Source organism: Xyrauchen texanus, chromosome 42 (genome assembly GCF_025860055.1).
Source record: "Xyrauchen texanus isolate HMW12.3.18 chromosome 42, RBS_HiC_50CHRs, whole genome shotgun sequence".
Lineage (NCBI taxonomy): Eukaryota > Metazoa > Chordata > Actinopteri > Cypriniformes > Catostomidae > Xyrauchen > Xyrauchen texanus.
Genome location: NC_068317.1, coordinates 6,906,258 through 6,933,348, shown reverse-complemented (window position 1 = coordinate 6,933,348; position 27,091 = coordinate 6,906,258). Strand labels below are relative to the sequence as shown.

At 38.8% G+C, this 27,091-nt stretch overlaps 2 protein-coding genes across 2 annotated transcripts in view; one reads left to right on the top strand and one right to left on the bottom strand.

The window, feature by feature from the left end:
- The first annotated feature begins 1,692 nt into the window (after window positions 1-1,692).
- On the top strand, window positions 1,693-14,344 carry LOC127635268 (procollagen C-endopeptidase enhancer 2-like). The gene is made up of 9 exons (XM_052115178.1): window positions 1,693-1,850; window positions 2,095-2,203; window positions 3,904-4,159; window positions 7,905-8,029; window positions 9,990-10,126; window positions 10,217-10,380; window positions 10,764-10,847; window positions 13,621-13,788; window positions 14,164-14,344. Exons 1-9 carry the CDS (start codon window positions 1,771-1,773, stop codon window positions 14,292-14,294), a joined length of 1,254 nt encoding a protein of 417 aa, XP_051971138.1. The 5' UTR covers window positions 1,693-1,770; the 3' UTR covers window positions 14,295-14,344.
- A 4,410-nt stretch (window positions 14,345-18,754) lies between these two features.
- Window positions 18,755-27,091, bottom strand: part of LOC127635260 (short transient receptor potential channel 1-like) — a 42,923-nt gene continuing 34,586 nt past the window's right edge. Inside the window, exon 13 of the mRNA XM_052115170.1 lies at window positions 18,755-18,983. Within this exon, the coding sequence (XP_051971130.1) occupies window positions 18,756-18,983 (228 nt within the window). The 3' untranslated portion in view covers window position 18,755. The remainder of the gene's footprint in view (window positions 18,984-27,091) is intronic.

Below are 27,091 nucleotides of genomic sequence, written 5' to 3'. Positions count from 1 at the left end.
GATCAGATATCCTCTGCTGGCAGAATAAACGCATGATAACTGCACGGACAAACTTACAATCTTTGTCATTGTTTTTAAAACGAAACACAGTTACAGAACATATGGTGTAGATAAAAATGGCTTATTAGGGTATACAAACTTGACCTCCTCCAGCCGAAAATGCCGAATCTTTAAGTGGCATGCATTCAAATCCCACGACGTTTTTGTCATATTGAAAAAGTATCACATTTTAAATCTTTCAATTCCAAGAATTCGTACCTGTGATATTAATTGATATCCACAACAATTATTTATATTCTCAAGCAATAAACATTAACGACTGTGATTGGTTCGTGTTGAAATTGTGCCAAGGCGTCTGTAGGCCTACAACAGTTTACACCTTAATGACAATGAACATCTTACAAGTTATATTTAAAATACACTAGTAAAGAAATATTATGATAATAATTATTTAGATAAATTAATATCTGTTTAATCTGTATGTGATTAATTTTAGAACAGTTTAATTGTCATTCTGCTTAATCTAATTCTACGACTGAACAAGTTAATTAGACAAATAATTTACGAACAGATTATTAATTATATAATTTTACAATCTTAGATAAGGAACTACAATTAAAAAATCTAGTGTTTTGGATTGATGTGTAACTAGAACGTTTGCAAAGACACCCATGATTAATATAAACTATAAATAATACAACAGGAGCTATAAAGCTACAGGCCACGAGATGGCGCTCTCACCATTCATGTTTGTAAGATGCCTGAGCTTTACCTACACTTTTGTGGATTTCTTTTTATATTTGTATGCAAACAATCTTCATATTGTACTCACAATCATCTTAGATTTACATTATGCACCTGATGAGGCAGTTGAGCTGGTGGGTAGTGTAACTTCAGTAATTCTAGGTCAAAAACATGTCTAATAAATATTTCACCCCAAGAAAATGTAAAAATGCAGGAAGTTTTACATGAGGGTTAGGTTTAGGGGTAGGGTTAGGGGATATAATCTATAGTTCATACAGTATAAAAATCATTATGTCTATGGAGAATCCTCATAATGATAGCTGCACTAAAGTGCCCAGCATATATGGGAACTCCTTCAATACTGTTTAAAAAGCATCCCAGTAAGTGACCCTAAACTTTTGGTAGTGTATATGCTGGTGTGTGGTGGGCGTTCTGGCGCACTATGGCTGCCGTCGAATCATCCAGGTGGATGCTGCACACTGGTGGTGGTTGAGGAGATTCCTCCTATACTATGTAAAAGCGCTTTGAGTTCCTAGAAAAGTGCTATATAAATATATAGCATGTGTGTATATATATATATATACACACACACACTCACTGAGCACTTTATTAGGAATACATGTACATCTACTTATTCATGCAATTACCTAATCAATCTATTTAAGCATTTCTATTTCATAAAAAAATTAAATCATCAAATTGAATAGTGTTATGATTAACAAAATACATTATAATGAATGAATTATTAATATTAACTATAATATTTTTAAAATATATACATATACAGTGTATGCAAGATTCACCCTGTTGACTTGGCCTAAATGTATTGCTTGAAAACTCTCTCTCTCTCTCTCTCTCTCTCTCTCTCTCTCTCTCTCTCTCTCCATGTGTTTGATCGAAAGGCAGCTGTCTCGCTGCTCCCTCCTACAGAGCAGAACAAACGGCACATTCATCTAGGACTCCCTCAAGCAACTTCAGCATAGCCGGATTAATGCAGCTGGACGCAGAGTCACACACCGCCTGATAATGTGGAAGATCTGTGGGCTTCTGATCTCCTGGACTCTGCTGCTGCTCACACTGCGTGTCCGAGCACAGTCTCAAAGCAGGTAACTTACTCAAGTCCAACATGTACTGATGCACGCACACTGTATACTCATGTATGATCACACCTGACTCCAACTCAACTGTTACATTCAAATACATTCTGTTAGAACATCGAAAATGTTCTGTTCATTCCAGTGGGAGTTTCTTTTTCCTTTGATATTCATTGTGATGCTCTAGTGTAGTGCATTTATTTCATGACTGAATGATGCATCGATGCAGGTGTTCATTTATCTTTCTCTTTTCTAGACAGATATTCACATGTGGTGGGAATATAACAGGAGAGTCGGGTGTCATCGGTAGTCAGGGTTATCCTGGAGTCTATCCACCCAATACCAAATGTGTGTGGAGAATTACAGTAAGTGGTATTGAACAGGAACTGATGTATTATGTATTCATTTATCAGAATGATGGCTGTCAGTGACATGCACAGTGTCTGAGAACTTATTATAATAGTAGATAAAATGACGCAATGGCAAGTATTCAGAAGAGATTCAGACTGTGTGTGCTTGTGATGTGTGCTTGCTTTGGCTGCCGGCCACATTGCATCCCTTGTGGCAACTCCAGACTCATTCTAGCAATTTATTGCATTGCCATCATTGCATTTAAGAGTCTCAATGGGTGACCTGGGTCTGAATAAGAGGCTTTATATTTTCCACTTTATTTTAGGAAACAGCATCATGCCAGAAACAGCCTGTGTTCAATTAAGTAGAGTAGAAGGGAACTTCCTTTATCCCATGTTACAGCAGTAAACGTATACCTGATTTATATAGCTATCTTACAAACTGTATAATCAGCAGTAAAAGGATGAGAAATATGAATGTCAGAATGTCTAATTATTTGGTATGTTATCCTTTTCATATAATGATAGTTTGTATTTGAGCTGGCATTGACTTCAAAAGTTGTTTGAAGTTGTACTAAACCTTCAGTGGAGGCGACGAAATCTGAGCTCTTGTACAAAGGAGTTAACATTGTCAATGTCACAAATGTGTACAGTAAAATTAGAAGTATTTCCTAAAACATATATAACAACCAGTTTACTGTACAAGTACAAGTATTATCTGGTTACTTATATATATATATTTATATTGTACAGTAAAATATATGTATTGCCTTGTTAAATATAATTTTTCACAGTATATCCACCATTTGTATTTTTTTCTAGAACTTTACATTATTTTTCAAATAATATTTGTAAAAGAAATAGCTAGAAAAACACAGCAATTTCAGTCAAATATATTGAAATGTGATTGGTGTTTAAGTTGTTTGTGTTGTGGGATCCTTTAGTGGAGAGGTGGACGCCATTTACTTTGATTCTGTTTTTCTCTTGGTTATTTATAGAGAGGGAGTTAGGGAAGAGATTTGTGTTTTCTTTTCTTTTCAATAGATAAGTCACTCTCTAATCCCCTTCAGGAAATTGTCTTTTGTTTGTTATTTTGGCCGGTTCCACTCCTGAAGTTTATCTGTTTATCCCACTAAATTCTTTAATAAATGTGTTATATTTTTGCTAAATCACGTGTTGTTGTAATTTATGGTTGATCTGGGACCTGGAGACAAGATCACTCTTGCACTCTCTCCAAAACATTGGTTACCCACCTTCCCATACCTCTAGAGTCTAGACCAAGGGAGTTGGGCTGTAACATGGGTCAGGACCTTTGGGAACACTCCATTATTTGTTTTTCAATGTACAGTAATTCTAACAATAGTTAACTATAAAAATTACATAAAATAAATGTTCCACTGTAATGTAAATAATCAATTTAACCTCTGAAAACACACACACACACACACACACACACACACACACACACACACACACACACACACACACACACACACACACACACACACACATATATATATATATATACACACACACAGTATTTACAATACACTTTTCTGTAAAATTGTATCTGCTGTCTTGTTAAATATTATATAATTTTTCACAGTATATGTTAAGGAACTACCAGTGATGTGCATGTTGGTCTGCCTTATTGTAATCACTGTAGCTGTAATCTCTTGCAACATCATCAATAATATGATATCTGCCTCTTGCAGGTTCCAGAGGGCAAAGTGGTCGTACTCTCATTCCGTTCCCTGGACCTAGAGAGTGACAACTTGTGCAGGTATGATTATGTGGATGTTTACAGTGGTCACGCCAATGGGCAGCGCCTTGGCCGCTTCTGTGGCACGTTCAGACCAGGCGCCCTAGTTTCCACCAGCAATAAGATGCTCATACAGATGGTATCTGATGCCAATACAGCTGGAAGCGGATTCCTGGCTGTGTACTCCGCTGCCAACCCACATGAACGCGGTAAGACAAAACTCCACAAAATAGACCACAAAAATGGCAGCAGTCTTTCTCTGTTAAATGATCAGAAGTTAAGGTGTAGTTCATCAGTATGTCATTATTTTACCGTAAGTACTGAAGCATGATTTTGTGAGACTTTTAATCATGGGTTAAAAGACTATAACCACGGGGCAATGCCTAATTTATGTTATTTAGAATATTGAGTTTATATTGTTTCTAAAAATTAGCTAGATAGCAATATATGTTATTGTTGACAAGTGGTCTCTCCACTAACAGCGGGACGATGTCCCGGTAAATCGTTCATGATCTCGGACCATGGAAAGTTCTTACTTTGGGCCCGGCTTTGTCCATTATGCGTTTTAACGGATTTGAAACTGTGCCCGCTATTTTTTATTTTTTTTCCCGAACCTGTACCATTGTGCAATATATACACAACCTAGCAAGTTGAGTGAAATGGCGCCTTTGACATTGACCCCACCTCAATCCCCAGTTGGCCTTGTTTGGCCTACTAGTAATCGGCGGGCCAGAGGCCATTGGCCGTTAGCCCCAAGAAAGCCCTGAGGAGGCACGATGAAGCCCTGGATGAAACAGTGGGAAAAGAACTGGCCCTGGCACACACCTGTTACCACACATCTCAGTCTAATCCATTAAAACTTCTGTATACCATTTCCTTAAGTCATTAAGCAAGTTTACATGCAAGTTATTACATGCCAATTTCGTGTTGCATGCAATCACATTAACCTACATTCTTACCAGCTCATCGAATGTGCGCACATGTTGAGCGCACGCCTCTTCACAGTTTGGCGTTAAAAGCAGAGAATAACGCAAATATTTCAAATATCATGTAAACACGTATTTCTTGCTTTGTCAGTTTTTTGAAATAGATGATCATAGAGAGTAATCAGTGTGCTGATGTGCATGTAAACAGGCTTATTGTTTTGCAAAGTAGGCAGTAATGGTTTGCATTTTTTGTAACACTCAGTTTTTGGTGTAGTAAATCACCGTTCTCAAAATGTATGTATGCGTTTTGAAACTAAAATGAGTGTGGATGGCACCCAAGTCTGCATCAGTGCAAAATCACCTTTACACAATCTATTACTTGAGAAAAACAAAAGACTCAAAACTCCATGTTCAGATTCCTAATACCATTGTTTTCCTAAGTATTTTCTAAATGCTCCATTTTTGTGGAGGAATGTGAAGTTCTGTTTAGGATGCGAGGTGTAAACATAGCAAAATCAATGCATTTTCAATTGAAAACATATGAGTGTGTACATTACCTCATTTTGCATTAATGCAGCAAGTTGTGACATTGCTTGGCAACTGTAACTCTGCTTAGCATTGGGCTAAAAGGTGAAGTTTCTAATTTCTGCACCACTACCTTCACCAAACGTCTTCCTTTTCTTGGCCAAACAGAGACTCCCACTCCAAACTCATGATTGGTTAAGACAATGTCAGTCTGGTCAGGATGTTCATAAAAACAATATCTGAGCATTGTTTTGATATCCTCACAGACCTGCAGTTTTTACCCTTTTCAGGGAAATCAACCTATAAATATCTAACTTATCATTGTCATGTGTAGTAAGCTGGGATAGGAGAAAGTATTTTAAGTGAAAAAATTTGATTGCTTTCAAAAACACCCTTTGATAACAAGTGATTCATCATCTTGACATGTTTGGGACATGTCCCACTCTGATTTTTGTATTACTTCATGTTTCTCTTGCATGTAAATAACATAAAGCAGGTCTATCCACTGCTAGCTGCGTAAATATAAATACTGCTGTATATCTTCTGGTTTATACATTTTTACTGCTGCATATACTCTCATACCGCCCGTCTTAGGCAGTGGTGGAAATGGCCAAGATTCACTACAGTTGTTGGGACGTAAGGGCATTTTTCTAATATTAAATCTTAGTTTCCTAACAAACGTGGTGCAAAAAAGTGATATGATTACAGACAAATGGTCCATTCACACCAAAAGTGATGCTAATACTTGCCGTTAGCACATTCATGCCTTTACAAAAGGTGGCACAATTTGAACAATACTGATTAATTGTTATTGCCATCTGCATTGCCATTGTACATCTGCTTGAAACATCACACACTGACCTCTTGGCTCAATACAAAGAATAAATATTTCAATGCTGTCTGTTTTTATTGTTGCTGGGAAGTTAGTAGACGATATATTCAAAAATGTTTTTTTTTTCCTCCCCTTTTCTCCCCAATTTGGAATGCCTAATTCCCAATGCACTTTAAGTCCTCGTGGTGGCGTAGTGACTCACCTCAATCCGGGTGGTGGAGGACGAATCTCAGTTGCCTCCGTGTCTGAGACTGTCAATCCATGCATCTTATCACGTGGCTTGTTGAGCGTGTTACTGCGGAGACCTAGCACATGTGGAGGCGTCACGCTATTCTCCGCGGCATCCATGCACAACTCACCATGTGCCCCACCGAGAGCAAGAACCACATTTTAGCGACCACGAAGAGGTTAACCCAACGTGACTCTACCCACCCTAGTAACAGAGCCAATTGGTTGCTTAGGAAGCCTGACTGGACTAACTCAGCACACCCTGGATTTGAACTTGCTACTCCAGGTGTGGTAGTTAGCTACTTGCTGAGCTACCCAGGCCCCCATTTTCTAACATTTGTAATATACATTTACATTTGTAATTTTTTGTTTATTTGCTATTTATTATATGCTAAAACCAGAAGCCCTCACTCGTGACATCATATCCTGGTCCATTGCATTGTCCAAAAAACCTAGTGTGACCGCCCCCCTTAAGTCAGAAATTTACAAAATCTGGTTCAGTCAACTCGCCATGATGAGCAACAACATCAAAAGTCTTCAAAAGTGACAAGCAAAAGAAAAGTGAAACTTTGATCTGATGGTGGTGTGGTGCTATATATAGTTTGACTTTCAATAGGCTGCCTTGCCAAGTTGCTTCGAGGCTTGAGCCCAAATTATTAGAATGTTAAGTTTTGAAATGTCTATTGAATTTTAATGGTTTCATGCTCATGGCACACACTATTTATCCATACAAAAATACATTGTGTTGGACAAAAACCTTGTTTATCCTTATTGCAATTTTTCATGTTCATGTTTTTTGAGGATGAGGGCCATGCATGCGACCTGTCAACATTAGTGTCTGCCTAATTTGGCTAGCCTCTACCATGTGAATTTGCTCTAAAATGCTGTAGAGTTTGATAAAATAACACACAGTGACAAATGGGATGCATTTTCTACTCCCTTTTAGAAATTCCTGCTATTTATTTTGCTATCCTAACTATGAACACTATGCTTACTTGCATTTGAATATTTGCCCACATTATTTTGTCTCCCGCTGTTCGCAACCCTTTTGGGTCACCACACACCAGCTTGTGGGCAACCAGTGTTGCCCATAATAGGCCAAGCGAGAAGTCTAGAAACATGCTCAGAAGGTATCTACAGGGCTTAAGCAGCTCTCAGCATGTGCAGTTGCACAATTAATCTTTCTACACATGGTTTTCTTTTCAAAATTACATTTATAAGGATCATGCTGGGACTAAGAAGTTTGTAAAATCACTCGTAATGACAAGACTATGGAAAGTACACTGTAGAGTCTGCAAATGATGCTGCTGTGCAATTATGCCAAGCATTCCTATTAATTAGGGGTAAATGACCTCACGCTTAATACTCGCTCTATATTTAGTGTTGTTCTGCTGAGTTTAAAGGCAAGATTTCCTAAATTCCTGTCTGATTGAATGTTTACAGGCGATCAGTACTGTGGTGGCAGATTAGTAAAGCCGTCAGGATCCTTTAAGACTCCTAACTGGCCTGAGAAAGACTATCCTGCTGGAGTCACGTGTTCTTGGCATATAGTGGCACCAAAAAACCAGGTGGACTGATTCTCTTATTTGATTTTTATACTTTAAGCTGTTATTGGTGATGTTTGCCAAAGCAAGCACATATTTGGAACACTGTTATGGACATTAATGATACTTCAAATCATGAGGCCGGTTTAGGAGAGGTATTCTATTACCTTTCTAAGTGATCAGACTTAAGATTTTTGCATCCAAACCCCCCAAACACACACACAGAACCTCATTGAAAGAGGGCCGTGAGTCATATCTAGCATAGCAACATACTAACAACCACACAGAACCTTAGAAACCACATCAATGTGCTAACAACCTCTCAGAGCACCTCAGAAACCACCTAGGAACATGCTAGCAACCACCCAGAACACCAGAGCAGTCACTAGCAACGAGCTAAAAAATAATAATCAGAACCACCCCCCACCTCCAAATCCCTTTAACAACCAACCACCTAGAAGAGACCTAAAAACACCCAGAACACTATAGCAACCACCTTAACACTTTAGCAACCAAATAGCAATGTGCTAATAACAAATTAGAACACCTTGGCAACTGCCTAACAACTCGCTAGCCACCACACAGAACACAATAGCAATTAGTAATGCGCTAAAAACCACTGAGAACACCTTAGCAACTGCATGGTTGAACAACGCCCTGGCAACCATCCTGATCACCCTATTACAACCAACCAGCTAGCAAAGCCCCAAAAACATGCAAAGCACATGCTAACAACCACTTGAACACCTTAGCAACCACCTAGCAATGTGCTAACAACCACTCAGAACACTTTAGCAACCACCTAGCAACTAGCTAGCCGCCACCTAGAACCACTCGTGGTGGCGTAGTGACTCGCCTCAATCCGGGTGGCGGAGGACGAATTTCAGTTGCCTCCACGTCTGAGACCGCCAATCCGTGCATCTTATCACGTGGCTTGTTGAGCGTGTTACTGCAGAGACCTAGCACATGTGGAGGCGTCACGCTATTCTCCGCGGCATCCACGCACAACTCCCCATGCGCCCCACCGAGAGCAAGAACCACATTTTAGCGACCACAAGGAAGTTAACCCAACGTCACTATACCCACCCTAGTAACCGAGCCAATTGGTTGCTTAGGAAGCCTGAGACACCACCCAGTACACCTTAGCAACCTACAACGTGCTAACATTCACTCAGAACACCTCAGCAACTGCCTAGCAACATGCTGAAAAACCTCTTAGAACACCTTAGCAACCAACCACCTAGCAACTAAACCATGAAGCAAAGCCCAGACAACACCCAGAACACCATAGCGACTGCCAGAACACCGTAAGCTAATTGCTTAGAAGGCCATATCAACCACCTAACAACATCTAACAACAACTCAGAACACCTTAGTAACCGCCTAGCAACTTGCTAGACACCACCCAGAACAACATATAGCAACCAACCACCTAGAAAAGCCCAAACACCCTGAACACCATAGCAACCGCCTAGCAACATACTAAAAACCACTCTAAGCACCTTAGCAACTCCATTGTTGAGCAACACCCTGGCAACCACCCACAACACCCTGGCATCATGGTTGGAACCCTTACAAAAAAATATAAACTAGTTGCAAACTTGCTGCAGATTTGCAGCTCGTTATTTTCACATGTAAATTAGCTTTTGATTCAACGCAAATGTTTGCCAGAAGTTTGCAGCTCTTCGCCGGCAAACCTTTGGCAACAATTGACAATTTTTCGCAACTTTGCCGCAAAGCTCATTTGCATGTGAAAAATAGCAGCGGCGAATTTGTTATGCTCTTTCTAGTTTCGAAAGGGAAGTTTTGCATGGGCAAACACCACTCACATTTTCTACTTGTGCAATCTTTCTGGAAGCACTGATATCCCGTGTAACGATAACCAACATTCATTGATTCAGTGTGATGTGATTAATAAAGTGAATATTCCTTGATCATGTAATTTGCAGCTAAAAGCTAAAAAAAAGTTTTTATGTTTTTTCAGATTATAGAGGTGAAATTTGAGAAGTTTGATGTGGAGAGGGACAACTACTGCCGTTATGATTACGTAGCAATTTTCAATGGTGGAGAAATGAATGATGCTAAAAGAATAGGAAAATACTGTGGAGACAGCCCTCCAGCGTATGTATCATCATATCTATTATATCATATATGTGTAGCAGACTTATTTATTTGTCCTTTTGCTAATTGTTCTGTGTATTTCTGTTCAAGGCCAGTGTTCTCAGAGGGAAATCAACTCTTCATTCAGTTCCTCTCTGATCTCAGTTTAACAGCGGATGGTTTTATTGGTCATTACAAATTTAGACCCAAGAAGTTTCCTGTCACAACTGTTCCACCCAACACAACAGCACCACCCACTACCACCAGACCTATACGTAAGTACAGCTCACAAAACCTAATGGTTACAGACATTCACACTAATCAGAGGTAGTTGGTAAGTTTAATGCCATGTTATATTGGCTGTTATATGGGTTAAAAGTAATTGGCAACTCATTAAACATCCCTACAGAAATGACCAGCTGCAAAAAGCTTACACTACTGAATTGTTGTTATACAAAATGTTCACCCATGGCCAATTTCATACATTTTAAGTGAAATTTGAAGTGTCCAAATATGTCATGGACAATTTCAGGCAATCAAATTATTCTCTGATACAGACTTTATTCAATGTCTGGGTCTCATACAGAAAAACTGAGTTAGTATGCAACAGTAGAACAAATATTGATGGCTATTTTTTGGTCTCTATTTGCCTCTCCAGCTTTAAAGTATTCTGCAGCACTGTGTCAACAGAAATGCAAACGAAAGGGAACACCTGACAGCCATTACTGTTCCAGCAACTTTGGTAAGAATTTTTTTTTTGCTAAGACACACTTAGACACACACAAACCTCCCCAAAAGAATAAAGTGAGGCCATTACTTTTGGGCAGGTGGGCATCAGAGTGGAAAAAGTAAATGTAAAAATACTCTTCACAACAAGCATGTTTCTATGCCCCTTTTCTCAGCACGCTATCTTTGGCATGTTGGTTTGTGTCAGTGTGTTTTAAAAGAGTATTTGTTGCCATGCAGTACAGTGGATTGGTGTTTGGGACACAGTCGTGCAGTGTAAATACACAGCAGTGGGTAAACTGTTGGTAAATGTGAGTGTTGATTCAGTCGAGCTGTTCGCCACAGTCACTGCCCCTGGAATTTCTCTGCAAAGTTCTCACCCATGACATGTTTACAAAATCAAGCAGTTATTTAATTATGATTTCTGCTAAAGTTTACTTGGATTTTCATATGGGGAAAACTTAGTGGAGGCCAGAGTCATGTTGAGAATCCAGGCCTGAATGTGAACGAATGTGGAAAATTACATGCACATCAAGTCAAATTTGTAGTATCAAACATGTTATTTACTGCACAGTGCTACATGCAAAAACTAGTGCCTAATGTCTAGATGAAAATCTTTTAAATGTATTATTATTATTATTTTTCAAATAAATGACATATTAGATTTTTCCCAAATGTACTACTTGGATGCTTCTTGTGTTTGGTGTACAAGCTACTCATCATTTAAAGTTATTAAACTAGAGTCAAGTTAAACAAAAAAGTAGTTAGCTGTTTAAGATGACAAGATCTTTTTAATATTACTGGCAAATAATATAATTCATTTTTTAGTTTTAATTCATCAGAGCAGTATATCTGGCACAAAAACAATGGCGATCTCAAATTAAGTGACAGCATTAAACTTTTTTTTTATTTACACAGAATACAACTGATATAAATAGAAGACACAAAGATTTATACTGAGTTGACAACACAGCGATAACAAATCAGCATTTCAGTGTGAGAACATATGCACGGGGGACTTCTTTGCAGTTACTCAAATGATTTTTTTTAGATGATTTTTCTTTAAACTTGCAACTTTACTATTTCAAACAAATTGATTCACTAAAATGAACAGGACTTCCCAATGAATCTTCACTAAATGAATCAGACTTCCCAGTGCTTCATGATTCACTAAATGAATCAGACTTCCCAGTGCTACATGATTCATGTAGAATCTGAATTTCCAAAACTACATGACTGACTAAATTAATCTTCCCAATGCTACATGATTCAATAAATTAATCTGACTCTCCAATGCTACATGATTCAATAAATTAATCTGACTCTCCAATGCTACATGATTCAATAAATTAATCTGACTCTCCAATGCTACATGATTCAATAAATGAATCTGACTTTCCAATGCTACATGATTCAATAAATGAATCTGACTTTCCAATGCTACATGATTCAATAAATTAATCTGACTCTCCAATGCTACATGATTCAATAAATGAATCTGACTCTCCAATGCTACATGATTCGATAAATAATCTAACTTTCCAATGCTACATGATTCAATAAATGAATCTGACTCTCCAATGCTACATGATTCAATAAATGAATCTGACTTTCCAATGCTACATGATTCAATAAATGAATCTGACTTTCCAATGCTACATGATTCAATACATTATCATTACTTTCCAATGCTACATGATTCAATACATTATCATTACTTTCCAATGCTACATGATTCAATAAATGAATCTGACTTTCCAATGCTACATGATTCAATACATTATTATTACTTTCCAATGCTACATGATTCAATAAATTAATCTGACTCTCCAATGCTACATGATTCAATAAATGAATCTGACTTTCCAATGCTACATGATTCAATAAATTAATCTGACTCTCCAATGCTACATGATTCAATAAATTAATCTGACTCTCCAATGCTACATGATTCAATAAATTAATCTGACTTTCTAACGCAACATAATTCATTTGGACTCCCCACTGCAACATGATTTACTACATGATCATGAATCCCCAAGTATACATATTTCACTAAAATGTATCAGACTTTCTATAAACTAATCAGACCTCCCAATGCTTCATAAATCACTAAATGTAAATGAATCCCCAAGACTACATGATTGACTAAATTAATCTTAATTCCCAACACTACATAATTAACTTAGTTATTCAAAAGTTCCATCACAACATGATTCAATAAATGAATCTGACTTCCCAACTCTACATGACTCACAAAAATGAATCAGACTTTCCAAAGCTACATGATTCCATAAAGGAATCAAACTTCTCAATGCAATATAAAATACCAACGCTACATGGTTCACTAAATGAATCAGACATCCCAACACTACATGATTTGCTTAAATGACTCGGACTTCCCAATTCTACATGACTCACTAAACGAATCAGATCTGTCAATGCCACAGAGAGAGAGAGAGAGAGAGAGAGAGAGAGGGAGAGAGTGGGGGGGACATTTTAGGAAAGTATTTTTGATTATTGCCTTCAGTTTGCTTGGCTGTACATCTGAATGCGCAATACAGTGAGACAAAAACAGCCATATGGCATTTTGCCATGGTAGTACGCCACTATTGTCAGCTAAAGCAGCACTTTGCTGTAAATTCAACTTTATTAGAAAAATAAATCAAATTTACATGATTAACATCAATACTTTTTGTTAATTACTCCCCCAACACTGATTCAGAGAAGTTTATCTAATGGGAAGTGATGGTTTCTAAAGCTGTCCTGTCTTTATTTTCACCCTATAGTGATCACAGGAACAGTCATCACCGCAGTAACGCGGGGTGGTAGCATGTACGCCACTATCTCCATAATCAATGTCTACAAGGAGGGCAACCTTGCTATTCAGCAGGCTGGCAAAACCATGAGCACTAAGATTGTCATCCTGTGCAAAAAGTGCCCAAATGTCAGGCGAGGTAAGTGCCTGCCTCAACTTGCAATGGACTGCACAATTTTGCCATAATGCTCTGAAAAATGTTATCTGCCTCAGTCACATAAGCATAGTATTACCTCTCATATGAGGAATTGTGTTTCTGTTAGTAGATTGTTGATCATTACATTAATTCTCCAGGTTACTTTCAACCTAATGACTTAAACTCTGTTCCGGCTACAAGCCTTTAGATACTCATTTGTACTGTGAGTTTACCTTTTATGAAATCTCACTCTCATATGTTTATACGCTCCATAAACATATGGAACATATAGTGAGAGAGAAGCTGATGGAAAGTCCTTCCTGAATGTCTCTGCCGTTCCGTCACTGCATTCAGGTTCTTTCTGTGTGGTGTCACTAGGTCTGAACTACATCTTCATGGGTCAGGCAGATGAGGATGGCAGTGGAATGATCGCCCCACATCATTTCATCATGGCTTTCAAGGCCAAGAACCAGAAGGCCTTTAACTTGCTAAAGAACAAACGCTGTTGAGATATCACAGACTGACTCAGTCTCTGAATCCACACACGGATGTGTGGTGTCTTCATTCCCACCCTGCATGACCCAGCTCCCTTCATCACCCTCTTCACCCGGGGATGAGGACCGTTGAAGCAAATGACAGACCCCTGGTCGGGCTCTCTTTATCCTACTTATATTCATACTCATGTGATGAGTATTAAAATGTCTGCAAGAACTAGTTTAAAACAGGTAGTTCACCCAAAAGGAAAATTACATCCATTATTTATTTCATACCTCTTGACGTTCAAAACCTGCATGACTTTCTTTCTTCTGTAGAAGACAAATGGAGAATTGAAGTATCTGGACCCAGATTTTCCATACAGAGGGTGTGTCCAGGTATCTAGCCAAAAACATACTGGAGTCAAAGTAACAAAAAAAAAAGTATTCAAATTAAATTGTTCTTAAGTATTAAAAAAGAACAAAGCTAGAATTAAATCAAGAGAGGAGATTATTATAATGTTGTTAAATTCGATTGGTTTGTGAAGTCGCCCACAGTGGCATATGCAACCTGGTCATAGAATCATGTTACAATAGCTACATTTTTGCTAAATTATTTTTATGTGGCCTGTTGTACATAACACAGCAATTTTCAGTAGAGGTGCTAAAATGACAATAACTTCATCCGCTTTCACTCAAATTGCGAGTAAAACCGCATATTGTCTGTTCATAAACACTTTTTGCTCTGTTCCTCACACAATGCTATCTTATGATAAACACTTTTACTTTAGCGCATGACAAATTTTAACATTTGCATTACATAATCAACTAATTTTACAAGCTTGTTTAAAGGAACGATATGTACCATCATCAAGCATTTAAAATGGGTACTGCAGTCCAAATTAAAAATATTAGAGAGAGTTGTCTCCCCCACCCCCTCCTCCCCAGACTCGAAGCAGGACACACAACAGGAACGAGCAAACTAACAATGGCAAGTGACGAGCCTTACACTGTAAGTTGATCAGCTAATGCATTTGCAATGATTTTATTTTTTGCAATTTATAAACCAGCTCATGTGGATTTTTTATAACTCTGTCAATGTTAGCTAGATGTATTTCTGGCTTCCATGGCTGTGTTTGCCTGCTAACTTGTTTCAAATCTGGCAACCAATGGTGTTGAAATACTATTGGGAAATGGGCAGTGGGTGGGATCACACAGGCCAAAACACAAACAGAAATTCCGACCTGGAACAGACATTTCAAAGTAGAAATTACAGGCTGTAGCATTGTTTTCAGAGAACCAGTATTTCAACATAGCATGTTTCCAAAATCTCTGACAACTTCTAATGATAATTTTATGCTTTAGTACATTAAATATATTACATATTGCACATTCGCTGTAGCTCATCTGATGAGTGATACAAAGGATTTCTGGTACGAGTCCAGAAGAGCACGCAAGTCGACACGTGAGCTGAAAGTGTCATAGAAGCACCACAAAATGACATGGTTGCTTCAGAAATTGTGTTTTGCGTGTCACATTTGCTTTTTATGACACTATCGCTTTAAGGTTTAGGGTTGGGAGGTAGGTTTTGTTGATTTAAAACTCGATAGAACATTAAACTTAAAAACCTCATCTGTTTGGGAGAACATTTCACTCGCTTTTAGCGCCACACAGTGGACATTTCACTTCAGAACTACCCTGAGGTGTAATGAACCACATCATTTTATTTTGCAAAAACGTTGCCACAGTCACACAATATCTGTTGCATGAGAGTAAGCACTTGAGAATTGCGATGTCACAGTACAAAGCCCCATAAAACATACAGAAAGATCATAACAATTCCAGATAAGATTTGAAGAAAGTTAGTCATGTTGTTGGGTTTGTGAATTGTTTTCTGAGGTTTGCTACCAAACCTTGCTGTTGAGCAGATGGATGAATTTAATATAGTTCATAATTAATATTTACTCTGATTCCATTATTTTTATTACCATTATTATCATCATAATCATTGCTGGTTTATAGGTATTATTATAATTCATAGTTGCCTAACAACAACAACAACAGCAACAACAATAATAATTCAGCAGATAGGGAGAAATTCATAGATATTTAAATGCCAAGGCAAGTGTAGAAATAAATGCCTTTTTATTACAAATAAAAGCCTTTTGTTTATATTTATATATATATATATATATATATTGCAATGTGAATGATCATTTTTGACTCCATCACTGTCCAATCTGCAGAAGAAGCAGGTGTTTTAGAATAACATTTAGGACAAAAGGCATCACTGTTTCTCTTCAATACGTCACATTCAGTCAAATACGGTCTAGTCGCACAAATATCAACGTATCCGAAGCTCAAATCACAGCCGAAATTCAGCCTCTGCAGATGGTCGAACTCCACACAGTTCTGGTCTGTTATCTGTCATTTGTTGGATGCAGTGAAAAGGTGGCTTCAGTCCAGTAAGATGATAGAAAATGATCTGCAAACATGAACTGAGTACTTTCAGGTGTAAATAACATTTTAAGGAGCAAAAAGTAAATTTCTTTGGAAATGTAATAGTATGGCCTAGTAAGACATGACATACAGTAAGCTCAAGATTTTGGCATAGTTCACAAGATACACTTGTGGTTTTCTCTCTGTCAAAATAGTGAAATTAGAGGAGTTTTGCATAAAAGGCGCCACTTTAGTACCAACTTTTTGCTGTGTTTAGAAATCATGCTGGATTTATGTTACATTTTGCCTATAAAATATTATCATAGATACTGATTCCCAATGGTGAATGTTAATTTATAAATGATTTGTTTTATGAGAAATAAATAAATGTATCAATTTTGCCATGGAAATTGTATTCATGCATTTGTTTTCATTTTATTTTTTAAATGATTATTATTCTAAATTATATTGCAGTAAAACTTGAAAGGGAGATCTTGAAATATGTTTTCAGAGTTCAAAATACTTAGTAAGTTCACATGGTCATGTTGGAACATCTGTTTCCAAAATTGCCTGGAGCTCAGATAGTGCTTGACTATGAAGGGCCCTTTTCAAACATTTAACTTGTTTGGGAAGCTCTTAATGGAATATTCTGGGTTCAATACGAGTTTAGCTCAATGGACAGCATTCCTATCATGATGCTGATTATCTCAAAGTTATTTTGACTTGTCCATCCTTTTCTTAAAAAAAAAGAAGCAAAATAGAGGTTACAGTGAGGCACTTACAATAGAAGTGAATGGGGCCAATTTTTGGAGGGTTGAACGACAGAAAGAGAAACTTATATTTTTATAAAAGCACTTATAAAATCAATACTTCTGTTTAAACTTGTGAAAAAACAATGAAGTTATTTAAATTGCTGTTTGAACTGTCATTTTAGGATTTATGGTGTTCTATTGTTATGGCAACGAAGTTGTAAAATTGGCTTTAACTTTACACAGAAAAGGTTAGGAAGCGATTTTATAACACTAAAATCATGTTAACATGTTTCTTTTAATGTCTGGGGGCTATACTTTTGAAATAGGGAGTATTTTAATGTTTTTAGATTGGTCCCATTCATTTTTATTGTAAGAGCCTCACTGTAACAGAGTTTTGCTTTTTATTTTATTTAAAGAAAAGGAGACAAAATGTATTTTTGTGGTAATCAACATTATGCCACAAATGCTGTTGATTGAGCTTAACTTGTATTCAACAATTGTCCAACAATTATTCTTTTTTTTTTCAAAAATATTTATAGTTTATTTTTCCAGGACCATTTTATGACCTCTCTACTGCCCTTAAAATTAAACAGGCTATTTAGTACTGTACAATTAAGATGTCTATGTGTAAATTACTTTGTTATTACTATCTAATGTTTTGCAGTGAAAAATGAGTAACAGCATTCCTGCCAAGTTATTCACTATACAGTAGTGAATACTGTATATGTGTTGATATGTAAAAGTGGATGGTCATTTACCCTTATACCTCTAATGACAATATCATGTCCATATCTGCATCTTAGATTCAATTAGAAACATTGTAAATGTAGTATAGGCATAGTTTCTGAGCATAATGTATAAGCAAAAGTACATGGCATTAGGCATATATACAGCATTGGATGGATGGATGGATGATGGATGGATGGATGATGGATGGATGGACGGACGGTTGGCTGGACTGACATAGACGGATAGACAGACAGACAGACACACTTACAGATAGATAGATAGATAGATAGATAGATAGATAGATAGATAGATAGATAGATAGATAGATAGATAGATAGATAGATGAAAATTCCAAATAAAAACTTTCTTCATAATAAATGTTTTTTTATTTTTAAATAATTACACTTTTAGAAAACAAGTAGGATGTAAGAATATTAAGTTATGATGGAGGCTTTGGTGTAGAATAAACATAGTGTAATACAATTCCAGTAGAGGCCCAGGACAGTTTTGTCACCGTATGTCTGTCAAAGAAACAGCAGAAAAGCATTGCTGTGCATGCTGGATCAATGGTCATATCTTAGCTTCTGGGGTAGAACATGGCATATTTGGAGGTGCGGAAGCCCAAAAGATCCCTCATTTCATTGCGGAACTTAGAGAGGTCTTGCCGCAGATCATTGAGGTTCTCCACCGTGGCCTGGTCTGTGCTCTGCATCTTCTGCCGTGTGGATGTCAGGTAGCGGTGCACTAGACAGCACATGATCTTCTGGTAGTTCTCATCTCTTTTCTGCTTCAGGTTCCTCCATTCCTGAAAACAAAAACTACAGGGTCAGTTCTTGACACTACAGCATGATGTACATTGAAACTTGATGGAACATTAAAAGTCTGTTCACTAGGGTTGGAAACCGAGAACTAGTTCTTGTCCATAACTGGTTCCAAAAAAACAAAAACACAACCATATGATTTTCATGACTTTTGGTTCTGTTAATGGTTCCCGAACTTGCATTTTTCCTTTTATGGTGAGGGAAAACACAGTAGTAAAAAATACTGACAGTGTTTCCTGCATCGCAATTCAGCACCAGCGCTGCCACACTACTGAGTCTATAGCGTGAGACACACAGCGCATCCAGTGTAGTCTGGTTACCTGACCAAACGAGTCTTATTGGATGGTTTGTTTTAGTAAATCAAAAACATACAGCGTAGCCAGTGTAGTAAGATTCCTCAACTAAATGTTTTTTTTTTTCTCCCCTTTTCTCCCCAATTTGGAATGCCCAATTCCCAATGCGCTCTAAGTCTTCGTGGTGGAGGATGAATCTCAGTTGCCTCCGCATCTGAGACCGTCAATCCACGCATCTTATCAAGTGACTTGTTAAGCATGTTACCAAGGAGACATAGCGCGTGTGGAGGCTTAACGCTATTAACTGCGGCATCCAAGCACAAATCACCACGCGCCCCACCGAGAGCTAGAACCACACATTATTGTGACCACGAGGAGGTTACCCCATGTGCCTCTACCCTTCCTAGCAACCGGGCCAATTTGGTTGCTTAGGAGACCTGGCTGGAGTCACTCAGCACGCCCTGGATTCGAACTCGCAACTCCAGGGGTGGTAGTAAGCGTCAATACTCTCTGAGCTACCCAGGCTCCCCCTCAACTAATTATTCTTAAGCCTAAAGTATACTTTGGTCAGATGCAAACACTAGGTGTCTGCAGACATGGATGCAGATTTCATCAGAGCACAAAACGTTTACAGCCTGATATTTCTAACCGCGTGTCCCCTAAACATGCAGAATAAGCGCGCACCTGGAAATATATGCACTTATTGTGCGGTCATAAGGTGGCAACCTTCATAGTTGAGCCGTTGCTCTCACAAAGAAGCACTAGAAGATGTAATTGCTGGTAAATATCAGGAGAAGAAGGTGGAACTAACAACAGTGGATGTGTACATATAGAAGTTCAATGTGAAGAGGTCAGGAGATATCTGCATTTGTATAACTCGAGTCTAAAGGAATGTAAAGACATCTTTAAGTGTCTAAACTCCTGAGGAGCAATTGTCCTGCATCTCATAGCAGTCCGTCCATGTGCACACTCTCAAATGAACTACAGTATACTTTGAAAGGCTAGCGTTCAACTGCGTGTAGATGTTAAGCATTCGCATACTTGGGCTTTATGAGCCGGTTCTTTTGAATCTTGAGCACAAACATACAGTGAGTGTAGTCCGATTCCTTGATGAGCAAGGCTAGACAAGGCACCGATATACTAATGGTGAAGTTCTTCTCCATACTTTTCTCAGAGCCAAAAAGAAGTTTTGAAAAGAAGAACAGCTGAGCAACAGTTTACTATTGGCGAACATTAAACACCGGCCATGCGGCTGGGAGAGGCATTTGGAGGAGCATTTATATATGAGGACGCACAAGAGTACACTAAAAACCTTAACTAATTTGACATTACAATGTGTTATCAATGACTTCATGCCTCATTCTATGAATAGAATTCACATGAAATCAGTAAAATAAGCTGTTCTGAGCACTTAATGATGATTTAAAGTAACCAATAAGCAGTAGTTGATGTGCTGTTTGTCATGTTTACATTCTTCATTCATGACTAGCTAATGTGCTAACATGCTATATGAAGAGATAATATGCATTGGTTTCCCTCTGTTATAGTAATTTATGAGGACACTGACACTACTGCAAAGATGGCTGTATAAAAGACTGTTAATGGTCAGAATACAGGAAAAAATATGATAAGAAGCATATATCACTTTGGGAAAATGTGTGAATGGCTTTCGGCTACAGACAGCACATGAGTGAAGCAACATATAAACAACAGCGAATAGGCACTTGATTATGTATTTGAGTAGATTTGATTCCTTTTGTGGAATTGCATGACATCGTCCATATGTAATTAGTTTGCTCCAGCACGTTAATAAATCTGCAACCATGTGTCTTAATTTGGACTGATCTTAACTGACTGAACAACCTAACTGGAAAAAGGTGTGCTTCTCATTTCTTAAATTGCCTCGAGCATGTGATCCGGTAACCGACCAAAGAATGGCATTGTGAAGAATGTATCAATTCTCCAAATGTATCGCAAGGACAAAAGATGGAGGAAGCTTACGGAGGACACTTGAGCGAGGAGGCACAGGAGCATCCTATGCTGAAATCTTTTTAGTCAAACATCTGATGCACACATTCTCCTACCCCTTCACATTTCACATTCCATTTAGGTTTCACATTTGTAGTTAAATAAACCATAATTATCATTCAACAGTGCATCTTGAATTCTAAGGATTTAATAGGAAAATATAAATCTATCAAGTTTCAACAATATAACGGCAAGTGCTCTGATGTGCTGCAGCTGCACAAGGATGGTGCTCTGTACTGACACTTCAGTGAGCAGGACATTTCATTTTCATTTCATTCATTCACAATAAATACTGCTTCAGTTCCTCCATCCTCATTTCCTTTCGTACTACAAGGGAGGAGCTAGGAAGCGAGGAAAGAATGCAAGGAAACGAGGATGCAAAATTCAAGAAATTAGAAGCGCCCTAGCTGTCGGTTTCAAAGTAGGTGGAGCTCCAGGTCACACCTACCGATGACGAGGACCAATGGCAGTAAGAAGGTGTTTATCATCTGGGATTAAGTTTTACTGAAAGTTCACATTGGCAAGCAGTTTTGAACCACCGAAACAAACTCAAAAACACCTTCATTTTGGCCAGATGTTGTTCCAAATGACGTCACAACAGTTCGTTATTCGATTTCAAATGAAGTATACTGGGGCCTTAACACCCATCAAATGCAGCTACATCACGACAGGGGCAGCTAGCATGTCCCTCTTACTAGTCGCTTTGGTGGGTGACATTTTCATGGTTTTCCCTGCATTGAAGATTCTGTGAATGTTGGGCCGATGCTGCTCAGCGCTTTATAAGCACAAATGTACCTCTCATGTCTTACATGAGCATCTGCATGAGGAGAGTGAAGCGTGGTTTCTCGTGAACTAGCGCAGCACACACACCAGCCCACTCCAAAGACAGGATAGCTAGAACTCTGGGATAGGGTGAGTCAATCAGGCTTAACTAGATATCGCGATGGAGACCTTATAGAGCGTATGTGACCCGTTTGAATTCTACAGAGGATGTTGTACTTTAAAGCACTATACATTACTACAATACATTACTGGTTTAGGAGTTATGAACAAATTATTGACAAAAATGACCTCCTGTTCTCTCCAACTCTTATTCTAACTGGTCATTTTTGCCTTCAGATATTCCAGATGACTTAAATCATTAAGCCTATGTCCTGCTACACTCACATCATTCTTATTCAAATAAAATGTCCAAAAAAATTGGTGCAGTTACAGTCTCCACCTTTATTAATTTTTGTGGGGAGGGGGGTTTTGGTTAGTGAACATGCTTGGTGGCTAATGATTTTGGAATAGCACTAGCCACAACGGCCGGTTAGCCAAAAGGTAAATATCAAGCCCTGGTTTTTTAAATACACAGTGCGACCAGTAATTAATAAGTACAGTGATGTGAGAAAGTATTTGCCCCCATCCTGATTTCTTCTGTTTTTGTGTATATCTCAAACTAAATTGTAAAATAAATTCAAACAAAATCTAATATCAAAATCAAAGGCAATCTAAGTAAACAAAATACAGTTTTTAAATTATGTTATTTATTAAAGCAAAAAGGTTATCCAATACCAACTGGGCCTGTGTGAAAACATATTTGCCCCCTTAGTTAGTAAATCCCCAAATCTATGAAACTGCATTCATAATGGGGTTCAGCTGGACTAGATACACCCAGGACTGATTACTGCCAGCCCTGTTCAGTCAAATCAACATCTAAATAAAACTTTTTCAGCAGCATGAAGTTGGCTAAAAGGTCTCACTTAGAAGCACGCTATGTCAAGGTTGAAAGAAATTCCAGAAATTATGAGGAAAAAGGTAATTGAAAGTAACTGAAAGGCTCTGGGATTCCAAAGACTCCAAAGAACCACAGTGAGAGTCATTATCTCCACATGGAGAAAATGTGGCACAGTAGTGTACCTTCCCAGAAGTGGACGACCTTCCAAAATTTCTCCAAGAGCACAGCGACGACTCATCCAGGAAGTCACAAAAAAGCCAAGGACAGCATCCACAGAACTGCAGGCCTCTCTCGTATCAATAAAGGTCACTGTTCATGACCCCACTATCAGAAAGACACTGGCCAAAAATGCCATCCATGATGAGTGGCGAGGCAAAAACCACAGCTAACCTAAAAGAACATTAATGCTCGTCTGAATTTTACCTTGATGATCCTCAAAGCTTTTGGGAGAATGTTCTGTGGACTGATGAGTCAAACGTGGAACTGTTTGGACAACAGCGGTCCCGTTACATCTAGCATAAATCAAACACAGAATTCCACTAAAAGAACATCATACATACGATCAGCATGATGGTGGTAGTTTGATGGTGTGGGGATGCTTTGCTGCTTCAGGGCGACTTGCAATAATTGAGAGAAACATGAATTCTGCTCTCAGAGATATCGAGAGAAAATCCTAAAGGAGAACGTCCGGTCATCAGTCTGTGATTTGAAGCTCAAGCGCAACTGTATTATGCAGCAAGACAATGATTCAAAGCATAGGAGTAAGTCCACGACTGAATGGCTCAAAATAAGCAGTTTTGGAGTGGCATAGTCGAAGTCCTGACTTGAACCCAATTGAGATGCTGTGGCAGGACCTTAAACAGGCAGTCCATGCTCGAAAACCCTCCAATGTGGCTGAACTAAAGCAGTTCTGTAAAGAATATTGGAACCAAAATTCCACCACAGCGTTGTGAAAGACTGATCTCCAGTTATCAGAAAGGTTTGGTTGCAGTTGTTGCTGCTAAAGGTGGCACAATCAGCTATTAAGTTTAAAGTTTTTCACATGGGTGATATAGGTGTTGGATAACTTTTTTGCTTCAATAAAAAATAAATAAATAAATAAATAAAAAAATAATAATATATATATATATATATATATATATATATATATATATATATATTTGAAAACTCCTGCATTCCAGCTCCCTTTTATACCCATATGTCTGGTGGAGTGGCATACAAATTCCACTCGACAATTTTCATTGACCTTTTCTCAAAGATCCCAGGTGATTGGGATCTCAAGATCGACCCCTAGTATCACAACAACGACACAACTTCTCGTTCCCTCCATCAGGGAACGGAGGTTACGAAAGTACCCAAGACATTTCTCACTGTTTTCTGACCCCTTTCTCACGTCACTGGTCAACGGATGCACCGGCGCGTCCTGCTGGAAAGGTATAAGGGTTTGGATGGTGGTTAGTGCTGCACCGGTGACCCATTAAGCTGCTAGGGTGTATCACATTGTAGTCGTAACGGGGCTATGATATGCTTTCTTGAGGCTGTGATGCCCTTTCTTTGTTATTGCAGCACGGGTCTGAATCTACAGCTCGAGGCATCATGACCAGTGTAGTCTGATACCCGAATGAATGACTATTTAAGCCAAAAATTGGAAATAATCTACAGATTTTGCTCTTATGGAAATAAATTGGTACTTTTATTCACCAAAGTGGCATTTAGCTGATCGCATATTTTACAATTTGATTTTTTTTTTTCAGAACATCTTAAACTACTTCAAAGAGTTCTCATCAAAAAATGCTCCATATGCAGCAATGACAGCTTTGCAGATTCTTGGCATTCTAGCTGTCAGTTTGTCCAGATACTCTGGTGACATTTCACCCCACACTTCCTGTAGCACTTGCCATAGATGTGGTTGTCTTGTTGGACACTTCTCACACACCTTACAGTCTAGCTGATCCCACAAAAGCTCAATGGTGTTAAGAGCCATAACACTCTTTTCAAATTATCTGTTGTCCAATGTCTGTTTTTCTTTGCTCACTTTAACCTTTTCTTATTGATTGTCTGTTTCAAAAGTGTCTTTTTCTTTGCAGTTCTTCCCATAAGGCCTGCACCCCTGAGTTTTCTCTTTACTGTTGTACATGAAACTGGTGTTGAGCGGGTAGAATTCAATGAAGCTGTCAGCTGAGGACATGTGAGGCATCTATTTCTCAAACTAGAGACTCTGATGTACTTATCCTCTGGCCTTCCACATCTCTTTATGTCCTTGTTTGAGCCAGTTGTCCGCAGTGTACACCTTTGTATGAAATCTTTTTTGGCAATTTCTTTGGCAATTTCAAGCATTGCTCAAAACAATGACTGACTGACGAGTTTCTAGAGAAAGCTCTTTTTTGCCATTTTTGACCTAATATTGACCTTAAGACATGCCAGTCTGTTGCATACTGTGGCAACTCAAAACAAAACACAAAGACAATGTTACAAGAACAACCAGGCTGGCCCAATCGCTGTGCGATTCTTCTATTACCCCCATCTCAAGCATTGCCTCTAATTCATCCCAAATCAGTTTTTTCTTATGTTTGGCAAGCGGTATGGCCGACTACGCACTACCACCAATGGTGGGGTCTCAATATGGTGTTGTACGAGGTTAGTATGACCGGGAAGAGGAGAGAACATGTCTGCAAACTCCTTTTGCAATTTGGCCAACCCCACGAGCTGGGACGGTGAGAGGTGGTCTCCACAAGGGACCACAGTGAATGGATTGGCTTTGAAATTCACCTCAATCCTGAGCTCCGCCCTTTCCGAAACTACCGTCGCCATGGCCTCTCTCCATAATTTAAGGAGGTATAGGTGGTCAATTTGATGTGCTATTCCTCTATCATTTGTTTAACCTCATAATCGAGATCCCGACTCGCCGTGTAACCTCAAAGGGCCCTTGCCACTTGGTAAGTAAGTAAGGGGAGTAATTTTGAGCTTGATGTGGGGAGTAATACAAGTACTTTGTCTGCTGGATCAAATTCCCGTAGCTGGGCACCCCTATTATAGAGCCGACTTTGTGTCTCTTGTGCTTGAAGCAAATTTAGAGTGTAGCTTTGCCCAAAGATAACATTTTTGCTTTGGGAATGTCTTTCCTCCCATGCAGGAGCTCGAAGGGGGAAAACCCAGTGGAAGTAATAGGGGTTTCAGCTATTTGTCCCAATTTCTAGCATCCTCGTGTATGAACTTGCAAATTATATTTTTCAGGGTTTGATTAAATTGTTCCACCGGCCCATCAGTTTGTGGGTGATAAACACTGGTAAGAATCGATTTAATCCCCAGCAATTCATAAAGTTTGCGCAGTGTACATGACAAACAAGTTGTGCCTTGGTCAGTGAGGATTTCTTTCAGAATCCCCACCCGGGAGATCATTTTGAAGAGTGCCTCCGCAGCACTGCATGCTGAGCTGTTGCGTAAAGGCACCACTTCCGGATATCGTGTTGCATAATCCACCAGGACTAATACAAACCAATATCCGTATACTGACCGCTCTTATGGCCAGACGAGATACATACCAATTCTTTCAAAGGGAGCCTTGATCAATGGTAATGGGCGCAATGGCACTCTTGGGGTGGCCGGTGGATTCACCAACTGACATTTTCTGAATGCCGCACAACATCTGCGTACATACCTGTGAATTCCCGGCCAGTAAAAGCGGGCGATTAAATGTGCAGTGTTCTCTTGTCCTAAGTGATACGCCATCGGATTATGGTGAGCAGCCTGGAAAAGTGTTTCCAGACGGCTCCTCCGGACTAATAACTGGGTTGTATTTTCATGTGTTTGAGTGTCCTGCATTACTCCATACAACAAGTCCCTAATAACTGAAAAATACAGATATGTGATTGCGACATCAGGCTGGAGCTGCTGACCATAGATTACTCTCACTTGGTCAAACACAGTGGAGGATCTGCCTGGAGCTAGCCAGCTCAGTAAGGCATGCCGATCCTCGGCCTGGGCTTGGTGAAGCTCCTGGAAATGGCGCTCCTGGGCGAGGAGGCCTTGATGATGGGCCTCCTGGATGCTA